General features: G+C 41.6%; 1 protein-coding gene across 1 annotated transcript in view; it reads left to right on the top strand.

Annotated features, from left to right (window-relative positions):
- The window catches only part of LOC121877348 (parathyroid hormone/parathyroid hormone-related peptide receptor-like), a 53,689-nt gene extending 37,106 nt beyond the window's left edge, over window positions 1-16,583 (top strand). Inside the window, exons 9-13 of the mRNA XM_042383070.1 lie at window positions 9,144-9,235; window positions 9,998-10,142; window positions 10,459-10,607; window positions 12,221-12,407; window positions 14,549-16,583. Of these exons, the coding sequence (XP_042239004.1) occupies window positions 9,144-9,235; window positions 9,998-10,142; window positions 10,459-10,607; window positions 12,221-12,407; window positions 14,549-14,947 (972 nt within the window). The 3' untranslated portion in view covers window positions 14,948-16,583. The remainder of the gene's footprint in view (window positions 1-9,143; window positions 9,236-9,997; window positions 10,143-10,458; window positions 10,608-12,220; window positions 12,408-14,548) is intronic.
- The last annotated feature ends 7,603 nt before the right edge of the window (window positions 16,584-24,186 follow it).

The following is a 24,186-nucleotide window of genomic DNA, read 5'->3' as shown; positions in this document are numbered from 1 at the left end:
CACCCTCCACCCTCATTCCCTTCCACCCTCCACCCTCATTCCCTTCCACCCTCCACCCTCTTCCCGCCCATCCTTCCTCGTCACTACATATGGTGAGAGTGGAAAAAGTGGGGGACGATAAATGGTGGAGAGGAGAGAGACAGATGAAGAGGGAGGTAGAGAATTGGTAAAACAAATATGAATAGGAGGAGTAAGAGGAGGAAATGAGATGAATGGTTTACAAGTGCTTAAAGATGGAGAAACAAGAGAGAGAGAGAGAGAGAGAGAGAGAGAGAGAGAGAGAGAGAGAGAGAGAGAGAGAGGAGTGGCACTGAGATAGATAGATGAGGAGGCGGGTTTTTGGACTAACAAAACACAAACCAAACAAAAAATTCAAAATAAAACTAAAAAAAAAATAAAATAAAAAATAAAAATGACGGTAACCTTTGTTGTGGTCGACTGTACAAACAACTTGCGGTGTAAAACAAACTGACAATTTGTTCCATCTGATTGGGTTTAGGGGGACGATGTGTAGAGCTTATGTGGTGAGAGTCTATCTATCTATCTATCTATCTATCTATCTATCCCTAAATATTATCTTTTTCATTATCTCTGTCTGTGTGTCTGTCTGTCTGTCTCTCTCTGTCTCTGACCTGCCTAAGGAGTATTGACATAGCCTATACAACTTCTTGACTGTCAGCATCGTGAACCTCAAACGGGCAGACTGGGACTCCTTCAAGGAGTCTCTCAGTCTCAAGCAGGGGAGAAACCTGGAAGCCAGCCCCAATGACATCGACGACGCGGTCGAACAATGGTACACGGTTGTGAAGACGGAGATGGACAACAACATCCCGACCACCACTCACAGGACCATTCCCCATCCTCACACTAGTCACCAGCTGAGGCAGCTCAGTGTCCAGTACGATCACGTGAGACAGCTAGCCAGTATCCGCGGGTGGACGCAAGAGCTGAGAGACCGGTACCGAGAGCTACAGACGGACATCCAGCACGAGAGCAAACGTCTACATGAACAAAAGTGGGCCGCCTTGGTGTGGGAGGCAGCCAACAATTACCGCGATTCTGCTGCATTCCGGAAAGGGATCAAGCACGGTCCCTTACCTGCTCGACCAAAACAACGTGAATAATATTCGAGGAGGAAAACCAAGGACAACTACATCGGCGATATTTACGGAAGATCTTTACCATTAGTGAACAGGAGAACGAGGGCTTCGACAAGGAGTTTGAGGAGGACATTTTAGGTCAGTTGCAGGACCATCAGCACCTGCTCCAGCCGCTCCCACGGACTGACTTCACTAGACTGGTGGACGGAAGCTACCTGACGGAGCGCATAGTTCCTGCAGATGTGTCAGACGTCATAAAAGGGTTTAAAAACAAATCACCTGGGCAAAGTCACATTAACAAGAAGATCCTGGCTCAACTCCCCGACAACATGATAGAGAGGCTTGCTCATTTATGCAACGCCTGCCTCGCCCCTGGATACTTCCCTAAGATGTTCAAAATCGCCGTTATTCGCCTCATACCAAAAGCAGGGAAGCCTCCAAACAAAGTCGAAAGCTTTCGACCAATATCGCTGCTAGAGGTACCTGCCAAAATCTTCGAAAAAATAGTAACCAAGCGGTTGCGGATGTATCTGGAGGACGAAGACGTGCATAATCCCCGCCAGTTCGGCTTCCGCCAGTACCGAGGCACAACCACCGCCATAGCTCAGGCCTACGAGCAGATCGCCAATACCATGACTGGCCGCCTGCAGTTCAACATAGTACTGAGGGACGTCAGCAAGGCGTTTGACAAAGTTTGGCACGCAGGGCTGCAGTATAAGATCATACAACTGGGGCTACCCGAAAATCTGAAGCGCCTGCTGTGCAACTTCATTATGGACCACAGAGCCAAAATCAAGATGCAAGAACATTTTGCAGAAGAATTCTCACTATCGAGCGGCGTGCCTCAGGGTTCTTGTCTCTGACCAACCCTTTACACACTCTACACGACTGACCTGCCACCCCCAATCGTCGGCAGCGAGTACGTCATGTATGCCGACGATGTAACACAGATCGTCACCTGCCCAGGAAGGTCCACGGCAAGGATGGCGCGACTCACTGCTCGGGCAATAGAGGAGATCTCGGAGTATGAACATAAATGGAAAATAAAAACAAACAAAACGAAATTCGAGGTCATAGCCATAGCCAAATTCAAGTCGGCGCCATTGATGATCGACGACGAAGAGATGGAGTACTCTAAACAAGGCAGGTTGCTCGGCCTCATCATTTCTCGGACGGGCATCATTCCCCACGTGAAGGACAGACTAAATAAAGGCAAAGTCGCCGCAGCCAAATTAAAACGTTTTAAACTGATGCCTGAGAAGATACAAGTTCACCTGTACAAGGCGCTGGTGAGGCCTGTGTTGGAGTACCCATCTAGACCACTCGTCACACTCGGGAAGACTAGACTACAACAACTACAGAGCTTCCAAAACAAGTGTTTGAGATCAGCCAGTGGCCAAGCGCCACCCTACCAGGAGACAGTGGAAACCGTCCACCTAAGAAATAAAACAGAGGCCCTCAACTTCAGGTTCCATCGCCTAGGGAAGAAGGTTTGGGACAAGCTCCTGGACGACCCTCACATCCCAGACCACTTACGCGGGGAAGACATCAACGGAGGGCGACCCCACGCCTGGTGGCCCCGGAGTCTGCCCGCACTACAACAACCCAACCCGCGACCCATCTATGTCCGCCACAGTGATCCATCTTAGATTAAAACTTAGATGATATAAATTCACATTTAACGAGTCACAATCTAGTGAGTCCATAACGTAATACAGTATAAGATTTTAATAAACTTGTAATTGTAAAATCAATCTAGTCATTGTCTACTAAAATAACCATTGTGCAACCTCATTCTAAATCCTAGGTTAGCTTAGTTAGCCAACAAACTCTGTAATATGTAAAACAAGGGGTGTCGTCCCCTCTGTTTAACTCATTAAACTTCTTTTCCAACCTTTCCCCCCACGACTATATGTTGTGACTTCTCCATCCCTCATGTCTGGCTGTGCCTTGAGCCCCAGCATGCCTTCCATCCTTTCCCCACCTTAACCTAAAAAAAAAACCTGATGAGATGTCAACAGATCCACGAGACAGAGAGAAAAAGATCTCACCTTTATAATGTGAGTTAATCTCTCTGTCTCTCATCGTTAGCCAAGGGGAGACTCTTATTTACAGAGAGAGTGAGAGAGGAGATGAGGGGAGGAAAGGGTGAGGATATAGTAGGTAAAATCAAGACTCTCTCTCTCATAAAGCTCTTAACCTCATGTTTAATCTACAAGTGACTAAACAACTCACTAACTCCCTCCTGAATACGTAACCATTGTTGTCATCCGTCTTCATAAAACTTCAAAAACAAAAGTCACTTAAATCCATATCAGAGAGTTTCCCCTCCCCTCCCCTCCCCTCCCCTTCCCCCCTCAGTGTTTTCTTTTCTCTGTCTTTGTAAATCCTCTTCGTTAATCTTTAGGTAACTTGTTGTTCATTATTCTTGATGTGGTTCATGTCTCTACGTAGGGGAGAGAGAGAGAGAGAGAGAGAGAGAGAGAGAGACATCATTGATAGGAATAATAATAATGATTTTAATTATAATAATGATAATGATGATGTTAATTATAGTAATGATAATGATAAAAAAATATTAATGTTGGAATTGGTGATGATAATAATGATGATGTGAACAATGAAAGGAATAATAATAATAATAATGATAATAAAAACAAATAGAAGAAAACAGGTGGATTAAGAGTAGGTCGTGAGGTAGGATGCCAGAGGGAAGACCATTGGAGTCCTTGGGAAGACATACAGATAATCCCTTTAAAAATGGAAGGACTGGAGAGAGAATCCTTTGTTTACATACACTGGTCAGTCCCTTAGGTACCTGGCTGGCTGGGAACCTGACTCGTATTTATTATTTATTTTCGTAATTAAAGATGTAAGATTGAAATTATTTGTTTTGACGAGATTAAATACGACAAAAATAATGAACACCAGAAAAAATCCAAATTAGTATATAATTACACTGAGATGGTATACCTTAATTAGTTAGGTTCACTTTACTCTAATTATAGGATGCAGGTTAAAGAGAAGTGTTTTGAGGAAAATATTCTCCGCCATAATTGAATATCATAATAGTTGATATATTAAATTATCTACTTAAGGTATAAAGTTTTGTTATTAATTTAAGATTATTTTTGAAGTTGATTTAAATACTTAAGTCAAAAAGTTATATATATCCTTAGTTTTAAGGAATATTCATGGAAGGAACCCTCAGATAGATAGATAAATAGATGGATAGATATATAGATATTGACAACCAGAGTGCCAACATCTCACACATTGACAGCCTCAGTGCCAACACCTCACACGCCCTTGACACAGTGCTCTTGGTCGACTGTGGCAAGAGCTCACACAAAAGCAACTTGATAAAATGACTAAGGGTTGCTAGGGTCTTTCTCTCTCTCTCTCTCTCTCTCTCTCTCTCTCTCTCTCTCTCTCTCTGTTCATTAGCTCATAATGCCAACAGATGATTACATTTTTTACTTGGTAAAATTCTCATCGACAATTAAAACGAGACGATAAAATTCTGAGTAAAGCTAATAATCTGAGGTCAAGGGGAGGGAAGGGGGGGGGGTAGTGGTGTTCCTTGTGCTAAATTTGGTCTTCCTATTCAGTAGTTCCGTATAGCAAGGTGATAAATAGACTTACTTTATAGGCACTGTTATTGTGGTGGTGGTGGTGTTATTGAGGTGTGATGTTGTGTGTGTTGTGGTGGTGGTGTTGTCCTTTGGTGATCAAATGGCAGGATCCATAAGGGTGTTAGTCAGGGGAGTGTGTGTGTGTGTGTGTGTGTGTGTGTGTGTGTGTACATATGGGTGTGGGGGAAACGCTTATGATTACAAACCTGTATGATAATCCTTTACACCATTTACATTTTAAAACACTCATATACACACAAAATTAAAAACAATACCAGTTACATTAGGCAACAACACAACATACACTACCATGGAATGTACATTATTTATACATTATTCAAAACAGATTACAAATGAGCGTTTATTAAGGACATTGATTAACCAGATTAGTATTATGCTTACTGGTGAGGAATGAAATTAGATTTTTGCTCCTATAACTATTTATTTTCGAGCATCGGCGGGTAAAAATACTGTTAGTGTATGTAATTGAAGTTGTAGCCAGCAAAAACCCCGCCTGGTGGTGCTCACAATGGCTGGTATCACCGCTTTCTCTAGACTCTTCATATTAGGTTTCACAATAACAACACAAAAAGAAGAATTTTATGGCGAATGAATAGAATCTTCCGTGTTCACAGTGATGGAATCAGATTCTACCCACAGGTGGTTTTGGTTTCAGGTAAAAGGTAAAGTTTTGTGCGTGTGTGTGTGTGTGTGTATACCATTTCTTGCTCAGTCACCATAACACACACTCGGACAGTCACAGTAGACCACAATATATTTACAGGTTAATAGAAACACGCGCGAGTGATGTGAAGCAACGAACCCACAACACAACTGATGGAGGAGACTCAGCGGTCCGTGTCATCAACTGTAATTTGTTACGTACTGAGGAAATGTAATTATTAACGCTGACGGGCTCCAGTGAGTAGGATGGTCAGTATTGTTTGTGTGTGTTGGGAGAGAGAGCAGTGCCCCTTATGACACAGTGTAGGTAGAGAGAATAGTTCCCCCCTATGACACAGTGTAGGTAGAGAGAATAGTTCCCCCTATGACACAGTGTAGGTAGAGAGAATAGTTCCCCCCTATGACACAGTGTAGGTAGAGAGAATAGTTCCCCCCTATGACACAGTGTAGGTAGAGAGAATAGTTCCCCCTATGACACAGTGTAGGTAGAGAGTTCCCCCTATGACACAGTGGAGGTAGAGAGAATAGTTCCCCCTATGACAGTGTGGGTAGAGAGAATAGTTCTATGACACAGTGAGGTGAGAGACTAGTTCTCTATGACACAGTGTAGAGAGAATAGTTCCCCTATGACACAGTGTGGGTAGAGAATAGTTCCCCTTATGACACAGTGTAGGTAGAGAATAGTTCCCCTATGACACAGTGTAGGTAGAGAATAGTTCCCCTATGACACAGGTGTAGGTGAGAATAGTTCCCCCTATGACACAGTGTGGGTAGAGAGAATAGTTCTCCTATGACACAGTGTAGGTAGAGAGAATAGTTCCCCTATGACACTAGGTGACACAGTGTAGGTAGAGAGAATAGTTCCCCCTATGACACAGTGTAGGTAGAGAGAATAGTTCCCCCTATGACACAGTGTAGGTAGAGAGAATAGTTCCCCCTATGACACAGTGTAGGTAGAGAGAATAGTTCCCCCTATGACACAGTGAAGGTAGAGAGAATAGTTCCCCCTATGACACAGTGTAGGTAGAGAGAATAGTTCCCCCTATGACACAGTGTAGGTAGAGAGAATAGTTCCCCCTATGACAGAGTATAAGTAGAGACCAACGCCCCTAATACACTGTACACCACGAGAGAGTCCTTGTTTACCATGGCAAATTGGAACAAACAAAGGTAGAGTATTAAGCCCGTCAAAATGTGATCACGAACGTTATATGTATTTGTTGTAATAAACTTCGATATCAATTTATATATATACTACACACACACACACACACACACATACACACACACACACGCGGGACTCCATTCATCTCGCCTGGGTTTATGTGTTTCATTTTGCTGAACCAACACCCGGGTATAGTAGACCTTGTGATGATGGATTCTGATGGGCTGAATATGGTAACTCCTGTCTGGCGGTAAGAGAACATTGGACCTATTAGAGGCCTCGTGAACTACTGTTGATGAGATATGTAAAGCAACAGATTTCTAGGATTGTGTAAAATTTATTCCCCCGAGGGTCATGGTGTTTTGTATTCTTGTCGTATTAACATTACAAAAGAAGAGTATAGTGATTTGTTTAGTCTCAGGTTAATAGGTGTTGAAAATGGCGTCAGTCTTGATGGATGGACAATTGGACATGGGTGAGTTTCTGAAGTAATTACCATATAGACCAAGACTAAAAGGCTGACGGTGACAATTAGAAGGGTTAAAATGTAGGGAATCATCTAATTAGCTTGTTTGGAAGATGTTGCGGGAACGAGATAACACTAGAGGATAATTTACCCGCCTTGTGGTTTATATGGCGTCTCTTACGTGTTCTCGATATTGTGTTGTGGAAGAATTTAATCAGTGGATGTTTCTGTGTCTCATGGGTCTTCTCTCTTCTCCTCCCGTCCTCTCCTCTCCCCTCCCATTCCCCTCCCATCCTCTCCCCTTCCCTCCCTTCTTTCTTTCATGTCTTTGTTCTCCTCTTTCTGTTTCATCTTCTGGGTCTCCTCGCGTTTGTTCTGTCTATCAATCTTTTTTCTTCTTTTTTTCCTTATCCCTCCCCACCCTTCTCTCTCTCTCTCCATTTCGTACGCAGCAAAATTCTCTTCATTTTTTCTCCTCCACTTCATCCCATTTTCTGCACCATTTTCCCCATCATCTTATTTTCCCTGCCCAACCTTTCTTCCGCATTCAGGATTTTTCTTCAAGCCTTCAGAATATTCAACTGGTGTAATTCTCCATCTGTATAAGGAGCTGAAGCCGAAATTCCTTCATTATTTTTTGCAATATCTGGTGTCTATTTATGAGTTTCTTCAACATTTTGCTATATCTGGTGTCTATCCCTGAGGTTCTTCAACATTTTGCAATACAGTACAGTATATGGTATCTATATTTGAGTTCCTCGTCAGTTTGCAACATCATCTCAACATTTTTCCAAATCTGGATATATGTTTGTGAGTTTTCCCGACAATTTGCAACATTTCCTCAACGTTTGCAGTATCTGGTAACTATTTGTGAGTTCCCCCCGACACTTTATATGTTCTCTACTTGTGGAATATTAATGTGGCTGGTTAATGGTTGGTTAACGCTGCTTTTTATTATGAACTCTGTCAGAATAACAACGTAAAATAATGTGTCAAAGTGTCTGCAATAGAAGGGAAACCAGAGTAAATACAAGGTGTCAGAAAAATATAAACACACTGACGTAAGGATTTTCGTGATGGCGTGAATGTTTGTATAGTAACAGTAACATTGTCTTTCACGTGTTGATGCGCAGGTGTACATTGTTCCTTGATACTACAGGTGTACCATCAATGTACTCTATCAAGACAGTGCAAGTATACAAACAATATACCTAGACGGTGCAGGTATACAAACAATATACCTAGACGGTGCAGGTATACAAACAATGGTATTCAGTGAGGCAATTAAACCAGGAATACCCGAAGAAAATCCAGTTTTTTTTTTGTCTGGGTAACTGAGAGACTTTTCAAATACACACAATTTTCCCAAAATGAGGACCACATAACACAAAAGTTTTATATTTCGGGATGAGGAACCTGGATTTACATATTCCGTCATATAACCAGACGCTCCTTCAGGAATATATTTCAGGAGGGAAGGACGAGGGAGAGTCTTCTGTGGCCTTATGGGGGTCATGTCAGGGGAACACAGGTGGTAAGATGGTGTGTGTGTGTGTGTGTGTGTGTGTGTGTGTGTGTGTGTGTGTGTGTGTGTGTGTGTGTGTGTGTGTGTGTGTGTGTGTGTGTGTGTGTGTGTGTGTGTGTGTGTGAAACTTGACGTCAACATTACCCCCCAAAAGTCGCCGATCACATGACATACCAAATGAAAATAGAATTCAGTAAATAAAAGACTCAGAGGAATGTTCCGAAACGTTAACTGAGAGAAAGACAATGTTTACAGAGGTCAGGTGACGCCGAGTAAGCAATAGAGGTCATTGGGATGTGAAACTGTATATGGTTGAGGGAGCCTGGGTGGTGCTGGGTCAAGGTCACCTGTTGAGTGGTGATATATGACTTTTATCTGTTGTCTTATCGGGGGTTTTAAAGGTCTAATGTAGGATGGGTGTGGTTGTGGGTGTGGATATGGGTGTGGAAATGGGTGTGGTTGGGGGTATGGATATCGAGGAAATATGTTTGAAGATGTACTGTATATATGAGTAAAGGAAGGGATGAACTTACTGTCACCTAACCTAACCTATTTTTCATTATCTCAGGTGAGCTTCGCACTCTTCCTCAACATCGCCAGGGAGCTGCTGTTGAAGCTTAAGTCCTCCACCACACCTGAGAGTCGCAAGTACAGATACAGGTAAGGAATTAGTGTATTTTATCAGCAAATTTTCGGCTGGGTGCTTCTCTCTTAATGATTCCCTATCCTAGTGGGCCCCAGTCCAAATGGACCATGTCCTGTTAGGCCCCAGTATTAATGGGCGATGTCTTATTAGGCCCCAGTCTTTAACGTTCCCAATCATATTAGGCCCCAGTCTTTAATGGGACCTGTCGTATTAGACCCTAGTCCTAATGGGCCCCAGTTCTAATAGGTCTTAGTTTTAATGGGTCTTAGTGTTAATGGGTACAGTCCTAATGGGTTCCTATTCTTAATGGGTTAAAAATTACAATGGATCTCTCTTCTAATTGGTCCCAGTATGATATTTCTTTAATTGAATCTAGATTAGTGAACAGACAGACAGACAGACAGACAGACATAGACAGACAGACAGACAGACAGACAGACAGACAGACAGACAGATCGATAGATAGATAAATACTAGAACACATACAGGCACTCACAGAAAAATAGACAGGGGCAGACAAACAAACTGAATGGTAGACTGACAAACATCAGGCAGACAGACAGACAACAGACAGACAGACATCGATAGTCAAACTGGAAGACAGACAGACAGATAAATTGACAGACAAAATAGACCAAGGGAATAAGAAACACCCTGACTGATTCCCATCGATTGTAAGTTGAGTTGAATGTGTGTGTGTGTGTGTGTGTGTGTGTGTGTGTGTGTGTGTGTGTGTGTGTGTGTGTGTCTCTCTCTCTCTCTCTCCCTCGCTACAGACGGTGGGCGAGGTCGACGCTGGTGCTGGTGCCGCTGTTCGGGGTCCACTACGCGGCTCTCCTCGGCTTCACTTACTTCATGGGCAAGAACCACACCATCGAGCTCATGTGGCTCGTTACTGACCAGTTCTTCGCCTCCTTTCAGGTACAGTAGGTGATTGATGATCTGTCTATATGTTTGTCTGCCTAAATATCTATCTATCTCTATCTATCTATCTATCTATCTATCTATCTATCTATCTATCTATCTATCTATCTATCTATCTATCTATCTATCAAGTTGAAATATCCACTTATACGGGGGTTCATATCCTCATCTTACCTGCACAAGTATGCGTATGTATAATGATATGTATACAATAGGGGGTTTGTATACGTAGACATGTATATACTATTGTTCACTCTCTCAGGCCTTAAAGTGTGACCATAGACCCCCTCTTTCCTCTCACCTCTTTCTCTAGGGTTTCTTTGTGGCGACACTGTATTGTTTGCTGAACGCTGAGGTGAGGTCTGAGCTGAGGAAGATCTGGCACCACTGGCGGATGAACAAGGAGGCTGAGAAGAACATGAACTTCCACTCTGCGTTCTCTCAGTCGAGGAGTTACTTCAGGTGAGTCATGTCCTTCGTGTAGTGGAGTCGCAGCGTCGGTTCATGTCAAGTGGGACTCGATTTCTCATTATGCCAGAAATCTCGCATCATTAGCGTCCATTTTGAATAATTTATATTCAAAACTACAACCGCTGGCGGCCATTTTGAATACAGTATATACAGCGAGCGAGGAAGAGAGTATCGTACTACAAAATGTCAGTACTACAGAATATCTCCCGGGCAGTGACTTGAATCAGTGGTCTTCCAAGTATCGCTCATTTCCCTTCAGACAGGTGGTTGGTGACGATGTTGACGAAGTTGGTGTGATTATGTTGCTATGGTTGTATCATCCAAGAGAGAGAGAGTATATATATATATATATATATATATATATATATATATATATATATATATATATATATATATATATATCACCTTTTCATCTTTCACACTTTATATGGTTGAATAACAAAAACCTAAGACACATATGAGGAAAGATGACAAATAACTACACTAAAGACGACATAATAATACCAAGTACAAAAGGAATAAGACGTCCATTCACCTGAGCCTGTCAACAGGTAAAGTCCATCACGGTATAATGTTATTGTCTCTCCAAATGGATATAGATTTACCGAAGTGTGTATTATCACCAAGTCGCCGCCAGATAGGTGAAGGAAAGGTTAACAGAAGAGGTGGGGCGAGAGGTACACACACACACACACAGGTAACATGTTGTCAGGTAGATTCAACTCAGGAGTGATGTTTGTCATTAGTATTATAATTTTCCTTACTTGTGAGTCGTCTTGCCTACCACCACCATCACCACTACCACTTGCCATTATCAAGAAGGTAAAAACGTGTGAGATTATTTGCCAACTTAATTTCTCGCTTCCGTAAATAAGTTATTATGTATCACTAAAAGAAAAAATATTCGACTTTATTCACTTGTTACCCCAAAAGGTCACCTATTCTATACTTGTGTCGTTGAAAGATATTATTATCACCCACAGCCTCTGACGGGAGGGTGGGGGAGGGGGGGTTGGGGGATTTTGTGAGGGAGGGGTGTTTATTTCTTTCTGTGTCCAGGTATTTATGAACATCCTGGACAACTCGTGAATAGGTCGAGCTACTTAGTTTATACTTGATGTTGACTTTATCTTAGACTTGTTGAAGTTCACACACACACACACACACACACACACACACAGACACACACACACACACACACACACACACACACACACACACACACACACACACACACACACACACGTTAAGAATTTATTTATCGTCTATTATATTTTGATACAGTAAAATTAACCATTACAGTATTCATTGGCTTATTATAGAACATTATTCATTCATGACGCTACGCTGCATCACACTCATTATTATTCAGCTTCATGTTAGTATTCCTTCACTAACTTTAACTAGTTGTACGCTCACCTCTTCTGACTTGACTGATGGATGTTGCCTTCACTGTTTTGGGGATATTTTTGCTTGGCCTTCTATTTGACAAAAACATCAGTTGCTTTCTAAAGTGTGTGTGTGTGTGTGTGTGTGTGTGTGTGTGTGTGTGTGTGTGTGTGTGTGTGTGTGCCGTACTGTATCTCTGTCTTTCTCCCTTACAGCCGCGGTACAGGCACCCTCAACACAGCTCCATCAACAGGCCGCAAAAAGAACGGATTCCTCACTGGCCGGGGTAACTCCTCTAGCTTGCTGGTGGCGGCGACCTCTAATGTGAACGGCGCTACCACACGGGACAAAAACTGTCTCTCAGTCCAGGATAAGTCTCTCTACGATGACGTCAACAACCAGGTAAACACAAACAGTATATTGAGTGTGATTTTTGCATTGAGGGGAGGTGAGGAGGAAGGGGTGGGGGTGCTATTAATTAATCTAATGTAAAGTCTTTTATGATTATCTTGATGGACATTTTTTTTGGGGGGATTAAGGATGTAGTTTGTCTTTTTATTCTACACACACACACACACACACACACACACACACACACACACACACACACACACACACACACACACACTGCTGAAAATGTATGTTTTATTAAGAGGACACTTTCCTCAGTCTCCATCACTCCAACAACCTATTCTATTCTCCCTCCCTCCCTCCGTCCCTCCCTCTATCCCTCCCTTCATCAGTTCAACAACCCTTTCCGCTCCCCTTCCTTATCGCCCCCATCTCTCTCACTCCAACATTCGTTTAAAAAAATAAAATGATAAAAATTCCCACCATCACTCACACAAATTGCTTCTACAGTTCACTCAACCAATCACCTGTCACAACCAATCAACTACCACAACCGAGCTATCGAACCAATCGCTGTCATCCCATTCGGTCAATCTCTCAATCAGGCAAATTGACCTTATATAACATTTCAGTAAATTGCAACATTGGCCAAATATAGTCAGTCTGATGTACTCTATGCACTTCTTGACCTTATTGATGGAGGTTATTCTCACTTAAGGATTGTGATATTTAGGTTAGGTTAGGTTAGGTTAGGTTAGATATCCTCAAAATGGTTGATGTTCCGATATAATGACGTTATCATCTGTTTATTTTTCGTTTATGTGTATGTTAACTTCTGCTAGGCAAGATTGGATGTAGATAGCAAGAGTAGAAGAAATAAGGAAGAGAGAGAGAGAGAGAGAGAGAGAGAGAGAGAGACTAATCCAAAGTCTTCCAGAGTGGATAAAACAACGTAAGAAAAAACACATCCAATTAGCATCAGAAAAGATTGAATGAAAGAAAGGAATAGGGAGGAAAAAAAGCAAAGATGGAAGGAAAGACAAAAAATATGTTAAAAGTGTGTTAGAGGCAAGAGTAAGTTGACCAGGAGAGCGAGATGAGGTAAGGGAGAAGTGAGGAGGAAGAAGGAGGAGGATTGGAAAGGAAGAGGAGGAAGTAAAAGATAGTAGGTAAGAGAGAGTAAGAAGTAGAAGGGAGGAATGAGGAGGAAGGAGTGAAGAGGAAGGACTGAAGAGGAGAAATAGAAAGAAGGAGGAGAAGGAGGAAGTAGTGAAGTAGAAAGACTAGGTAGGAGGAGGAGGCGCGTGACAGACATCATCTATCACACGACTATAACAATGTAAGCCTAGCAGCTCTAGCGAGGCACCTAACACACGTGTGGCTCTGTGAGAGATTAGTAGTGGGGGGAGGAAGAAGGGAAAGGGGAAGGGAGAAAATAGGATGATTATGGGAGAGAAGGAGGAGGGGAAAACGGTCGGTGGTTTAAGGGAGAGAAGGAGGGAAGGGGGAAAATATGATGATTATGGGAGAAAGAGGAGGGGGAACAGATGTAGATGGAAAGAATGAATGAGGGAGAAAGGAATAGTGCAGGGGAATGATGAGTGAGAGATCCTCCTCCCTCCCTCCCTCCCTCCTCCCTCCCTCCCTCCTCCCTCCCTCCCCTCCCTCCCTCCCTCCCTTCCCCCATCCTCTGTTGTATGGTGAGTGCTTTCAGAAGCTTCGTTGCCAGAATTAATTTTGGGGAGCGTCTTCGTGGAAGCAAATACTGAGGCGTGTTGGGTAGTGAGTAGCACCTGACTGATGAAGCCTGACGAAGCAAAATGATGCCTGATGAAGCGATACGATGCCCGTTGAAGCCTGACGAAGCAATACGATGCCTGACGATGCCTGACGAAGCAATACAATGCTCGATGAATGTAAACACTAGTATCGCGAGGAGAAGTGTTTAACATGGGCATACCGTAAATTCATTGTCCTGATGATGAAAAATTTGTTAGATTAGGTTAATTTTTTTTTCATTTGAGTTTAGGTTATGTTATTTTAGATTAGGTTTGATCAAGTTGATTTAAGTTAGGCAAAGTTAATTTTGGTTAGGTTAAGTTATTGTTTTCATAGTAAAAACACATTATTTGCCTTCTGACCATCACCAGGAGGAAGACTTTGTTAACCCTGTGTCCCTATCTCTCCCTCAGTCAGTGACTCTCAACCTGGCAGTGGTAGAGCTACAGCAGCCACCAGACCCTCACCACACTGACGCCTCCTCCACCACCCACCACACCTCCTCCTCCACCTGGCAAAACACACCACCCAATGGAGGCGACCTGGAGTGTGCCCTCGTCCTCCATCCACTCACCCACAACGCCCACGTTACCCATGAGGCCACCCCACCAGCCCAGGACGCCATTAGCTACGTCGAGGATGGTCCCCAAACTTGCACCACTTCCACCCAGGAGTCTCGCGAAGACGTGGGTTCGGATTCAATGTTGGGAGATCTTCCGCCTTCCTCCACTATCATTTACGACACGGCCGAGTCCTGTGAAGGTTCGCCGCTCCTGGCCAACGCCCCCCGCCTGGCTGAGAGCACCTTCTGAGACTCCTGCAGACGATGCTGGGGAGTTGGGGTAGGGGACAATATAGTATGTCGTACAGTAGCTACAGGTCCTGATAAACGCTCGGATTTGTTATTTTTAGTTAATATATTTTCTTTCGGAGACGTTTTCGAGTCGGTTCTTGAAACTTGACGATCTGTGTGAGTGAAACTAATGAATGTGCTGAAAGAAATGTTTTTTTTCTTTTAATTACAGAACAAGTTAGGAGTTGATTTTATAGTAGTACATGTAGTATTAGTATATGTAGTAAACTGTATTATGTATCCACTACAATAGGTGCGTCAGGTAATACAATAATTAGATCGTGTATTTCAATGGTGCTTAAAAAAATCGCTGTATATTTCTTGACTATCTTGTACAGTTTTTATATAAGGACAACAAAGGTTAATTTACTTCTTCAGGAACTCTGTGGGCGTCCTGCTGGAGTGTGTGTGTGTGTGTGGGGAAGGGATTCAGTGTTAAGAGGAGACTACTGGACTCACACCAGGCACCTCACATCAGCGTCAGTAGTATTAGCGTGGTGCTTATGACCGATGCCCTGTTTACTAAAATTTGGCTTAGCAAAAACTGCATTATAATTCACCATGAGACTTTACTATGCTCGAGTGTTGAGTGTTATAATGATGCTGACATTAAGTGCTATTTATTTTTTGTTATTGTTCCTGTGAGGCCTTGTGTCTGCGTGAGTGTTTGATGTCATTAAAGACTTAAGCTCCTTAAGTCTTTAATTACATCAGACACCGTTACATAACTCTCAGATAATTAACCTGTCACGTGTAGCAGCGTATTTGACCGAGTTAATTGCTAACATCTATGACATTTCAAAGAGACGAGGAATTGGTCCTGTGTGCGGCGTTACAATGTTGGTCCCGACAGATGACGTTCCTAAACCCGTGTGTGTGTGTGGGGGGGGGGGCACTGTAATTAAGTCACCTGTTTGATAGGTGTGCGTTCCAGGTTTCACGTCATGTCATGGTGAATAACCTCGAATGAATAAATCCCACAATGAATGAGTATTACATCAGTGAAATATGATAGGCAATAAGAGTAATTTCTGGATAAAGGACCAATCCCACTCACACTCTCGCGAACCTGTTTTGTTTGATGAAGGTTTGACAATAACAATATAGTTTACCTTTTGGATGTCAGAGAGAGAGAGAGAGAGAGAGAGAGAGCACACATCCACAAAAGGTAAACTGCCCTCCTCTTGATTCTCTCAAGAAACTCGGAAATAAATAACCTTATAAAAACAAGATACACTCTAAGTTGGTTTCTTCTGTGAACATTACTTAAGGTTCCGTTCCCGAGAGAGAGAGAGAGAGAGAGAGAGAGAGAGAGAGAGAGAGAGAGAGAGAGAGAGAGAGGCGTGTCTTAGGAAATGATATGGATAGGGAGAGCTAAGAAAACGTATTTGAGAAGGAGAAGGAAGGGAGAGGAAGGAATGACAAGAGTATGAAGAAGGGAGAATGACAAGAGAAAGACCATTAATACTGCAAATAATAAGATGTCTTACCAATGTCTAAAGCTCTCTCTGTCTATCTCTCTTTATTTCTCTCATTCTCGATCCATCCATCTATCTCGCCATAATTTTTTAAATCGAAGAACGCGTCAGTCAGAGTATCGGGGTAGGGGGTAGGCGAAGTGGTTATCCCGTGACGGTCACTCAAAGGTAAAGATCAGGATCAAGGTTCGATTATTACTGGGTTTTTTTTCTCCGACCTAAATTAATACGACACGACTCTGGGTTGAACACTAAAAGATCTCACGTCAATATGAAGCAGGATTTGAGATCTGCCTTAGTGCGAAATCCTCAGTTAAATAAAAAAACGAAATCATATGAAAAATTCCCACTTTGTGTTTTCGAAAGTTATGGTTACTTAAAATTTTTTTTTGGGGGGGATAGATATAAAAAAACATATATGAATAACATTATATAAGATTATTCCGGGTATATATATTTGTATAGACCCAAATATTTGTTAGAAGTCTTTATAGAGGGCCACCACCTGTCTGGCTATGACTGAGGGATGTGTTGCTCCTCGCACGAAGACGAGAGGAACGAGATTATTTTTTTCATTTTGTTTATGGCTATAGCAAAAAAAATTGGACGAGTTTGGTTATGCGACACCTTGTATGTTTACATACTACATATGTGTATATAGTTGGATGAGTAACAACAAAGTGCTAAGCCACTTTCCAGTATACATTGAGTTGAAAACCTTTATTTACGTTTTAAACTCGTAAAATAACTTCGGTTTAAATTAGTATATATTTATTGTGGCTGAGTCATGTGAGTAGGGCTGTCAGTGCCGGCTATATTAGTGTATGTAACTGTGTACCGTTATATTAGTAACATAACTCGAGAACGGGGGAAGCTACGGTGTTCAAACTCAGCGTATATTTTCACCATGGTACCGCCTAGAGCTGTTAAATTGAACGTCTTAAAAGGTCAAAGTTCAGAGTAACAAATTCAACAAACTGCTACACCTTCCATGAATTTGGCTCCTCGGCCGAGTTCAACCGAGTTTTTCGTTGTTTTATGTACCAGTGACCTGCAGTGGTGGTAATTTTGTATATACTATTTATATATTCAAAGTATAAATACCAACCAATTAGGTCTGAGGGTTGGACACCACAGCCCACCACTCCAGCCTGAAATATTATATGTGTGGAGTGTTAGTATAGAACAGATACTATTTTACTTACTGTCATAGCAGGTGTCCGGTAATGAGTATAAACCTCTTTATAACATGTGACTTTGATTACGGTTTGTTTACGTGTGTATGTTTGTGGCTGTGTATATATGTAACGTGTGTGCATGTTTGTAGCTGTGTATACATGTAACGTGTGTGTATGTTTGTGGCTGTGTATATTTGTAACGTGTGTGTATGTTTGTGGCTGTGTATATTTGTAACGTGTGTGTATGTTTGTGGCTGTGTATATTTGTAACGTGTGTGTATGTTTGTGGCTGTGTATACATGTAACGTGTGTGTATGTTTGTGGCTGTGTATATTTGTAACGTGTGTGTCTGCTATTGCCATATATCCATTAATAATAACTTTTGTTAGTATATAAGGTATTTAATTTATATTGGAAGAAAAGAAACATTACTCGTTTGTCATTTGCTGTAAATACACATTCTGGCATAAACTGAAGTTCTGAACAGGTGTCGGGGGGAGGGGGGAACACGTCTTGACATGATTTAGACGGGTGTCGGGGTATGAGCACATCACAACATGATCTGAACATGACAACAGACTTCAGGGGTATTATCCAAGTTGTAACAAGAATTAAATATATGTCGGGGGAATATGGACACGTAGGATACAATGATATGAGTCAGTGTTTAATATTAGAAAACTGGTGCTGTTCTTTTACTGAGTTTATTTCGCTATCGGAGAAATTTAAAGAACATTTTTTTAACCCCTAGAGTACGATGACCTAACACCTTCAATGCGAGTGTGCTTCATGAAACGACAACAATGAAAATAACACTCCTCCTCCTCCTACTACTACTACTGCTATTATTACTACTGCTACTACTACTACTACTACTACTACTACTACTACTACTACTACTACTACTACTACTACTACTACTAATAATAATAATAATAATAATAATAATAATAATAATAATAATAATTCTTTTTGTTTTCTTTTAAAAAAAACTTTCTCACACACACACACCAAGAGGCCTGTTGGGATGGTATAACGTTAGGTCGTTATGTAACCCAGATTCAATTAACACCAATCCCTAATGGGCACCAGTAGTCCTAATATAACCCCAATCTAACCTAAATTAAACTGATCATTAAATTTGGGATCTAGTTGCGTTGGAGCCCAGTCGTAAATGGGCCCCAGAACTAGTGGTTAAGTTAGGTTGTGGTCTCTTAGGTTTGGTTATGTTACGTTAGGATGAGAGGTTAGGTTAAGAGAGGTTAGGTTAAGAGAGTAAGTAGGGTTTAGAGAGAAGAAGTTTAGAGAGTGTTAGTTTAGAGATAAAAGTCAGGTTAAGAGAGGTTAGGTTAAGAGAGGTTAGGTTAAGAGAGGTTAGGTTAAGAGAGGTTAGGTTAAGAGACGTTTGGTTAAGAGACGTTTGGTTAAGAGAGGTTAGGTTAAGAGAGGTTAGGTTAAGAGAGGTTAGGTTAAGAGAGGTTAGGTTTAGAGAGGTTACGTTAAGAGAGGTTAGGTTAAGAGAGGTTACGTTAAGAGATTAGGTTAGGTTAGGTTAGGTTAAGAGAGGTTACGTTAAGAGAGGTTAGGTTAAGAGAGGTTACGTTAAGAGAGGTTAGGTTGGGGTTTATTAGGACTGGGGCCTCACACGTCACACGCTCGCTAAACATATCTCATTGAAAAAAAGGGACTCATAATTTTAATCAGCTATAAGGATATGCTTACCTGGTTATAGAAGTAATTATCGTAGCGTGTTGTGTGTGGCGTTGATCACCTGGTCAGAGTAATGTGACAATTGTTGTGTAATGTGGCTGTTGTCCTGTGTGTGTGTGTGTGTGTGTGTGTGAGAGAGGAAGAGAAGGGGTAAGTGTGTTTTATTATATTTATGTATCATGTATGTATATATATGTATGCTCGTGTGTGTGTGTGTGTGTGTGTGTGTGTGTGTGTGTATTCTCCTTCATCGTGTATTAAATAGAGTGTATATTTTTCATAGTAAATAAGTTTATCAAATAATTCCTCATAATCTATCGGTGGTTCTATTCTGTAATCCTTCGTCTGGCGTTGAGTTTGGCGTTCAGTCTGGCGTATCTTTCCACGTTCATTCGTGTCTCCAACGTGGGATGTACAGCTCACCTGGTCATTAAAGTCACTAAGGTCAAAGGTCACTTAACTGCAGGTGACTTAGGTGAACATTTTTATATCTGTTTAATTACTTCACTGGTGGAATTTTTTTAATCCCCCCCCACCCTCCTTCTTCCTCTTCCTCTTCTTCTTCTTCTCCTCCTCCTCCTCCTCCTCCTCCTCCTCCTCCTCAGCTCACGGCTCCTCACCACCACAGGAAGACAACTATGTATGTATGTCGCTCTGTGTTTTATGTTCAAAATGATGTTATAATTTGTAATAAAAGTACCAATGTGTAAAGCATAAAGGTGAAGCGTTTTATTACATTTGCTCTTGTTTGTTGTTGTTGTTGATTAACTTGTTCATGGTATTCTCTACTTGTTATTGATGTGTTCTTCTTATATCTTCTTGTCCTTGTTCTTCTTGTTCTTCTTTAGCTATCAGTTAACATAAGACTAACATCAACTTTCTAATTAGTCTACCCTTCATGGGAACCTTTTTCAACCCATCAACAAAACACTAATTAATTATCCTCTCTCTCTCCTAAACCTCTTTGATGTCAACAAGATCAGTAATATTGTCAGGGTTTATTTTCTTAAGGTAAATCTTTTGTGAACCAAATTAACAACGATAAAAGAGTGTTTGGCTTGATGACGTCATAAAGACTCGAGGGATCACATGTAAAAATAATTATTTCTGAACTGTTTGGTGCGTGGATTATTTTTTCTGGTCTGTGATATTTTATTATTTATTAGTAGTAGTAATAGAAGTAATAGAAGTAATTTTATTATTACCATCAAGAGAGAAAGGGGGGAGGGGTGGGGGATAGATAGATAGGAGAGGGGGGTAGATGGATAGATGGCGAGTGGGGGTGAGATAATGAGGGGGTGGGGGATAGATAGATAGAGAGGGGTGGGGATAGATAGATAGAGAGGGGGTGAGAGATAGATAATGAGAGGGAGAGCTAATTATCGTGCCAAAACTTAATTAACAGTAATTAAGGGAGTTAATCAAGGACAAACAAGGCTTGGATGTTGCTCTCGGTCCTGAGTGAAGAATGGAATATAATTAACAGTGATCACAAAAGTCTTAGTATCATAATCTTACGACAATAACAATCTATTTTCAGGTGACCGCAAATTCACCTTAAAAAGATTTATTGGTCTGATTATTAATTTTGGGCTTTGGGGGAGAACAGGGGGGGGGGGGAAGTTGACGGATGGAAGATAGAGAGAGAGCAGGAGGAGGGAGTGAAGGGGAAAAGGGGTGGGGTATAGGCAGGGCAAGGCAGGAGGAGAGGAGAGAGGCAGGGGAGACGGGAGAGAGAGATTCATGAGATGGAGAGGAGAGAGGCAGGGAGATGGGGAGAGGAGAGAGGCAGGGAGATGGGGAGAGGAGAGAGACAGGGAGATGGGGAGAAGAGAGAGACAGTGCAGGTATACTAACAGTGGTAAACCATAAAGATGTTAGAGTGTAGTAGTAGTCAAACCATCTTATTCTCTCTTTCTCTTCCTGTAATACAAGCGCGGGCACTGTTGACGACAAGGTAACACGTCATCACCTCAGTCCACACAACTGCCTCACTCCCCTCACCTCCTCCCCCTCCTCTCCCCACCTCCTTCAACCACCTGCCACTGATCGGTTCTCTGTAAAGGGAAGACCCACACCATCCAACCTTCGATAGGGATATTGCCAAGTCCATTTCTAAATTCCAGTCACCATTCCCAGAGGCCAATTCTACAGATCGAGGTCATACCATTTTGCGGGGGGTTATTCCAGAATCCATTCCTGATTCCATGGGATATTCCAAATGTCATTCCAGGAAGTATTCCGGATTCCAGGGGATATTCTGAGTCAAATTCTATATTTCAAAGAATATTCCAGTTTCCAGGAACTATTCAAAAGTTTAAAGCTTATTCCAGATTCCATTAGGATATTCCATATTTTAAAAGGCCTTCCATACTCCAATGGAGTATTATGGAGTATTACTCCATAATCCATAGATTATTAAATATCTAGAGGCAATTTCACGTTCTTTCTAAGGACGATAAGTGGATGCATGGACAAATAAATAAGTAAATAGAGAGAGAGAGAGAGAGAGAGAGAGAGAGAGAGAGAAGCACAATGCAGTGACTATGCCATTGGAGTTCGCAGAGGTTATGGCTATGTGGAAATGTGCGACGGTGCTGCGATTATTGGTGTTAATGACAGCGGAAAGGTAAACAGCTCCTCTTCGCCCACCACCTTCTGTATAGTTTGTGGTCATAATGACGAGATATATGGTCTACTTAAGCTGCTCTCTCTCTCTCTCTCTCTCAGTACCCCAGTAACGCACATGCACCCAACAACCTGTCGTGCCAGCGGTCGTTTACGCCAACTGACAACACACAAAACCCTCCAGCATTTTTCTTACCGAATTTGGAAGACATTGACGATAAAGACCTTAGCATTTCCTGTGTCAAGAACCCTCGGTAGCTAGGGAAGTGAGGGAAGGGGTGCAGGAGGCGGAGATAGAGGGGGGATTGTGGGGGTTGTGGGGGTGGGGTAGGGTGTACTGGTGTTCGTACGTGAGGTCTTTTTGAATACAGTGTCCCCAACCTGTGATTGCATCTAGGGTAGTCACACAGGGGTAGTTAAGAGTGCCCCTATACCTATAAGGGACTGAGGTATTATACTGGCATATTTCTTTAGGCTTTATTAAATTTCAAACTTTCTTTTGTTTGTTAAAGAAAATATCGAGTTAATATGATTCTGTACCAAAAATATGTTGAGTATTTTATAATTTTCTTTGATCCGGTTTTCATTATAACTTTGTTCACAGTAACTTACGTCAGCTTGGCCAGACGAGTTCGCTAAGTTGATCACTTGGGCAACCGTTGTGGTTTTGTTGCCAGAATCTTGAAGACACTTGAAGAAGTTCAGGAAGTGACATGAAGGAGGGAGAAGAGAGATAGATAATAGATAGATATATAGATAGATAGAGAGAGAAGGGGAGGGGGGATAAAGAGAACAAAAGGCTAAATGAAACGAATGATTCATATATTATTTCACAATTTACTGCATCGTCGTATAACAATTGCAAACAGTACATACTATACTTCAACACACATAATACTATACATATTAATAATAGCACTTCAAACAAGCGTAAATATTTGGGTATCAATTTAGCCAATATACAGCTTTTATCACCTCTAAAACACAACTCTTAATTGTGTACATTAATTTGGCAACTGGGAAGTTTCGACTGAGTATCTGAAACACCAATTAAGGGTTCATAATAGGAGTTCAAACTGAGCAAGATGTTATTTTTGGAACCTTCGTGTGTGTGTGTGTGTATGTGTGTGTGTGCTTACGTGTTTATCTCTTCACAGTATGTACGAACATGTTTGTATCTCAAGTGTGGATGATAAGGTCACGTCTTCTGCATCAAAAAACAAACAGCGACTCACGCATAAGACTCCTGTACTTGGTTGAGGACAGTTGCCGCGTCTCCATGTATTATTTCTTGAAACACATCGTAGCCAAAACACCCTTTACACTCCTGTACTAAACTGTATCAAACCCAAATGAACTACTACAACGCCATCTATGAGTAAACACCTGGTTCAGAGACTCGTTCTAACGGTCCAGAGACTCGTTCTAACGGTTCAGAGACTCGTTCTAACGGTCCAGAGACTCGTTCTAACGGTTCAGAGACTCGTTCTAACGATCCAGAGACTCGTTCTAACGGTTCAGAGACTCGTTCTAACGGTTCAGAGACTCGTTCTAACGGTTCAGAGACTCGTTCTAACGGTTCAGAGACTCGTTCTAACGGTTCAGAGACTCGTTCTAACGGTCCAGAGCCTCGTTCCAGTAGTTCAGAGGCTTATTCCAATTGTTCCAAGACTCATTCCAGCATTTTAGTCACTCGTTCCCACAATTTGGAGATTGGTTTCAACATCTCCAAAGACTCGTCTCAGAAGTTCGGAATCTCAGGCGTGTAAAGACAGTTGTGGTGGCGGCGGTTCATTTAATTTCTCGCTATGTCAAAACTCTTGTGACCATGAATAAAGACTTTTCTTGATTATCTATTTTTTAGATGAACCCCAAGATTGGGAGACAGTCTTTGAGGTTGAAAGAATGTATACATATAAACCATATAAACTCATATACATATAGCTTAAAGGTTAAGTTCTAAAACCTTGGAGTTTAAACCTTAAACCATCATCCTCAAAGGATTAAAACACTTTTTAGCTATAAACACAATTAGATATTTTTCATGACAAATTTTTCTCCTAAATAATCGGATTTTATTAAAAATAATTCTTTGGATTTTGTCTTATTTTTTTCTTTAAGATACCCTTTAAATTGTCTTAAAAATACTCAGATTTTCTTAACGACATTGAAACTCTCTTAAAATATAATTTGGGATTACTTAC

This window comes from Homarus americanus, unplaced genomic scaffold, assembly GCF_018991925.1.
Source record: "Homarus americanus isolate GMGI-L3 unplaced genomic scaffold, GMGI_Hamer_2.0 scaffold33468, whole genome shotgun sequence".
Taxonomy (NCBI): Eukaryota; Metazoa; Arthropoda; class Malacostraca; order Decapoda; family Nephropidae; genus Homarus; species Homarus americanus.
The sequence above is the reverse complement of the archived record's forward strand: the minus strand, read 5'-3'. Positions and strand labels throughout refer to the sequence as shown.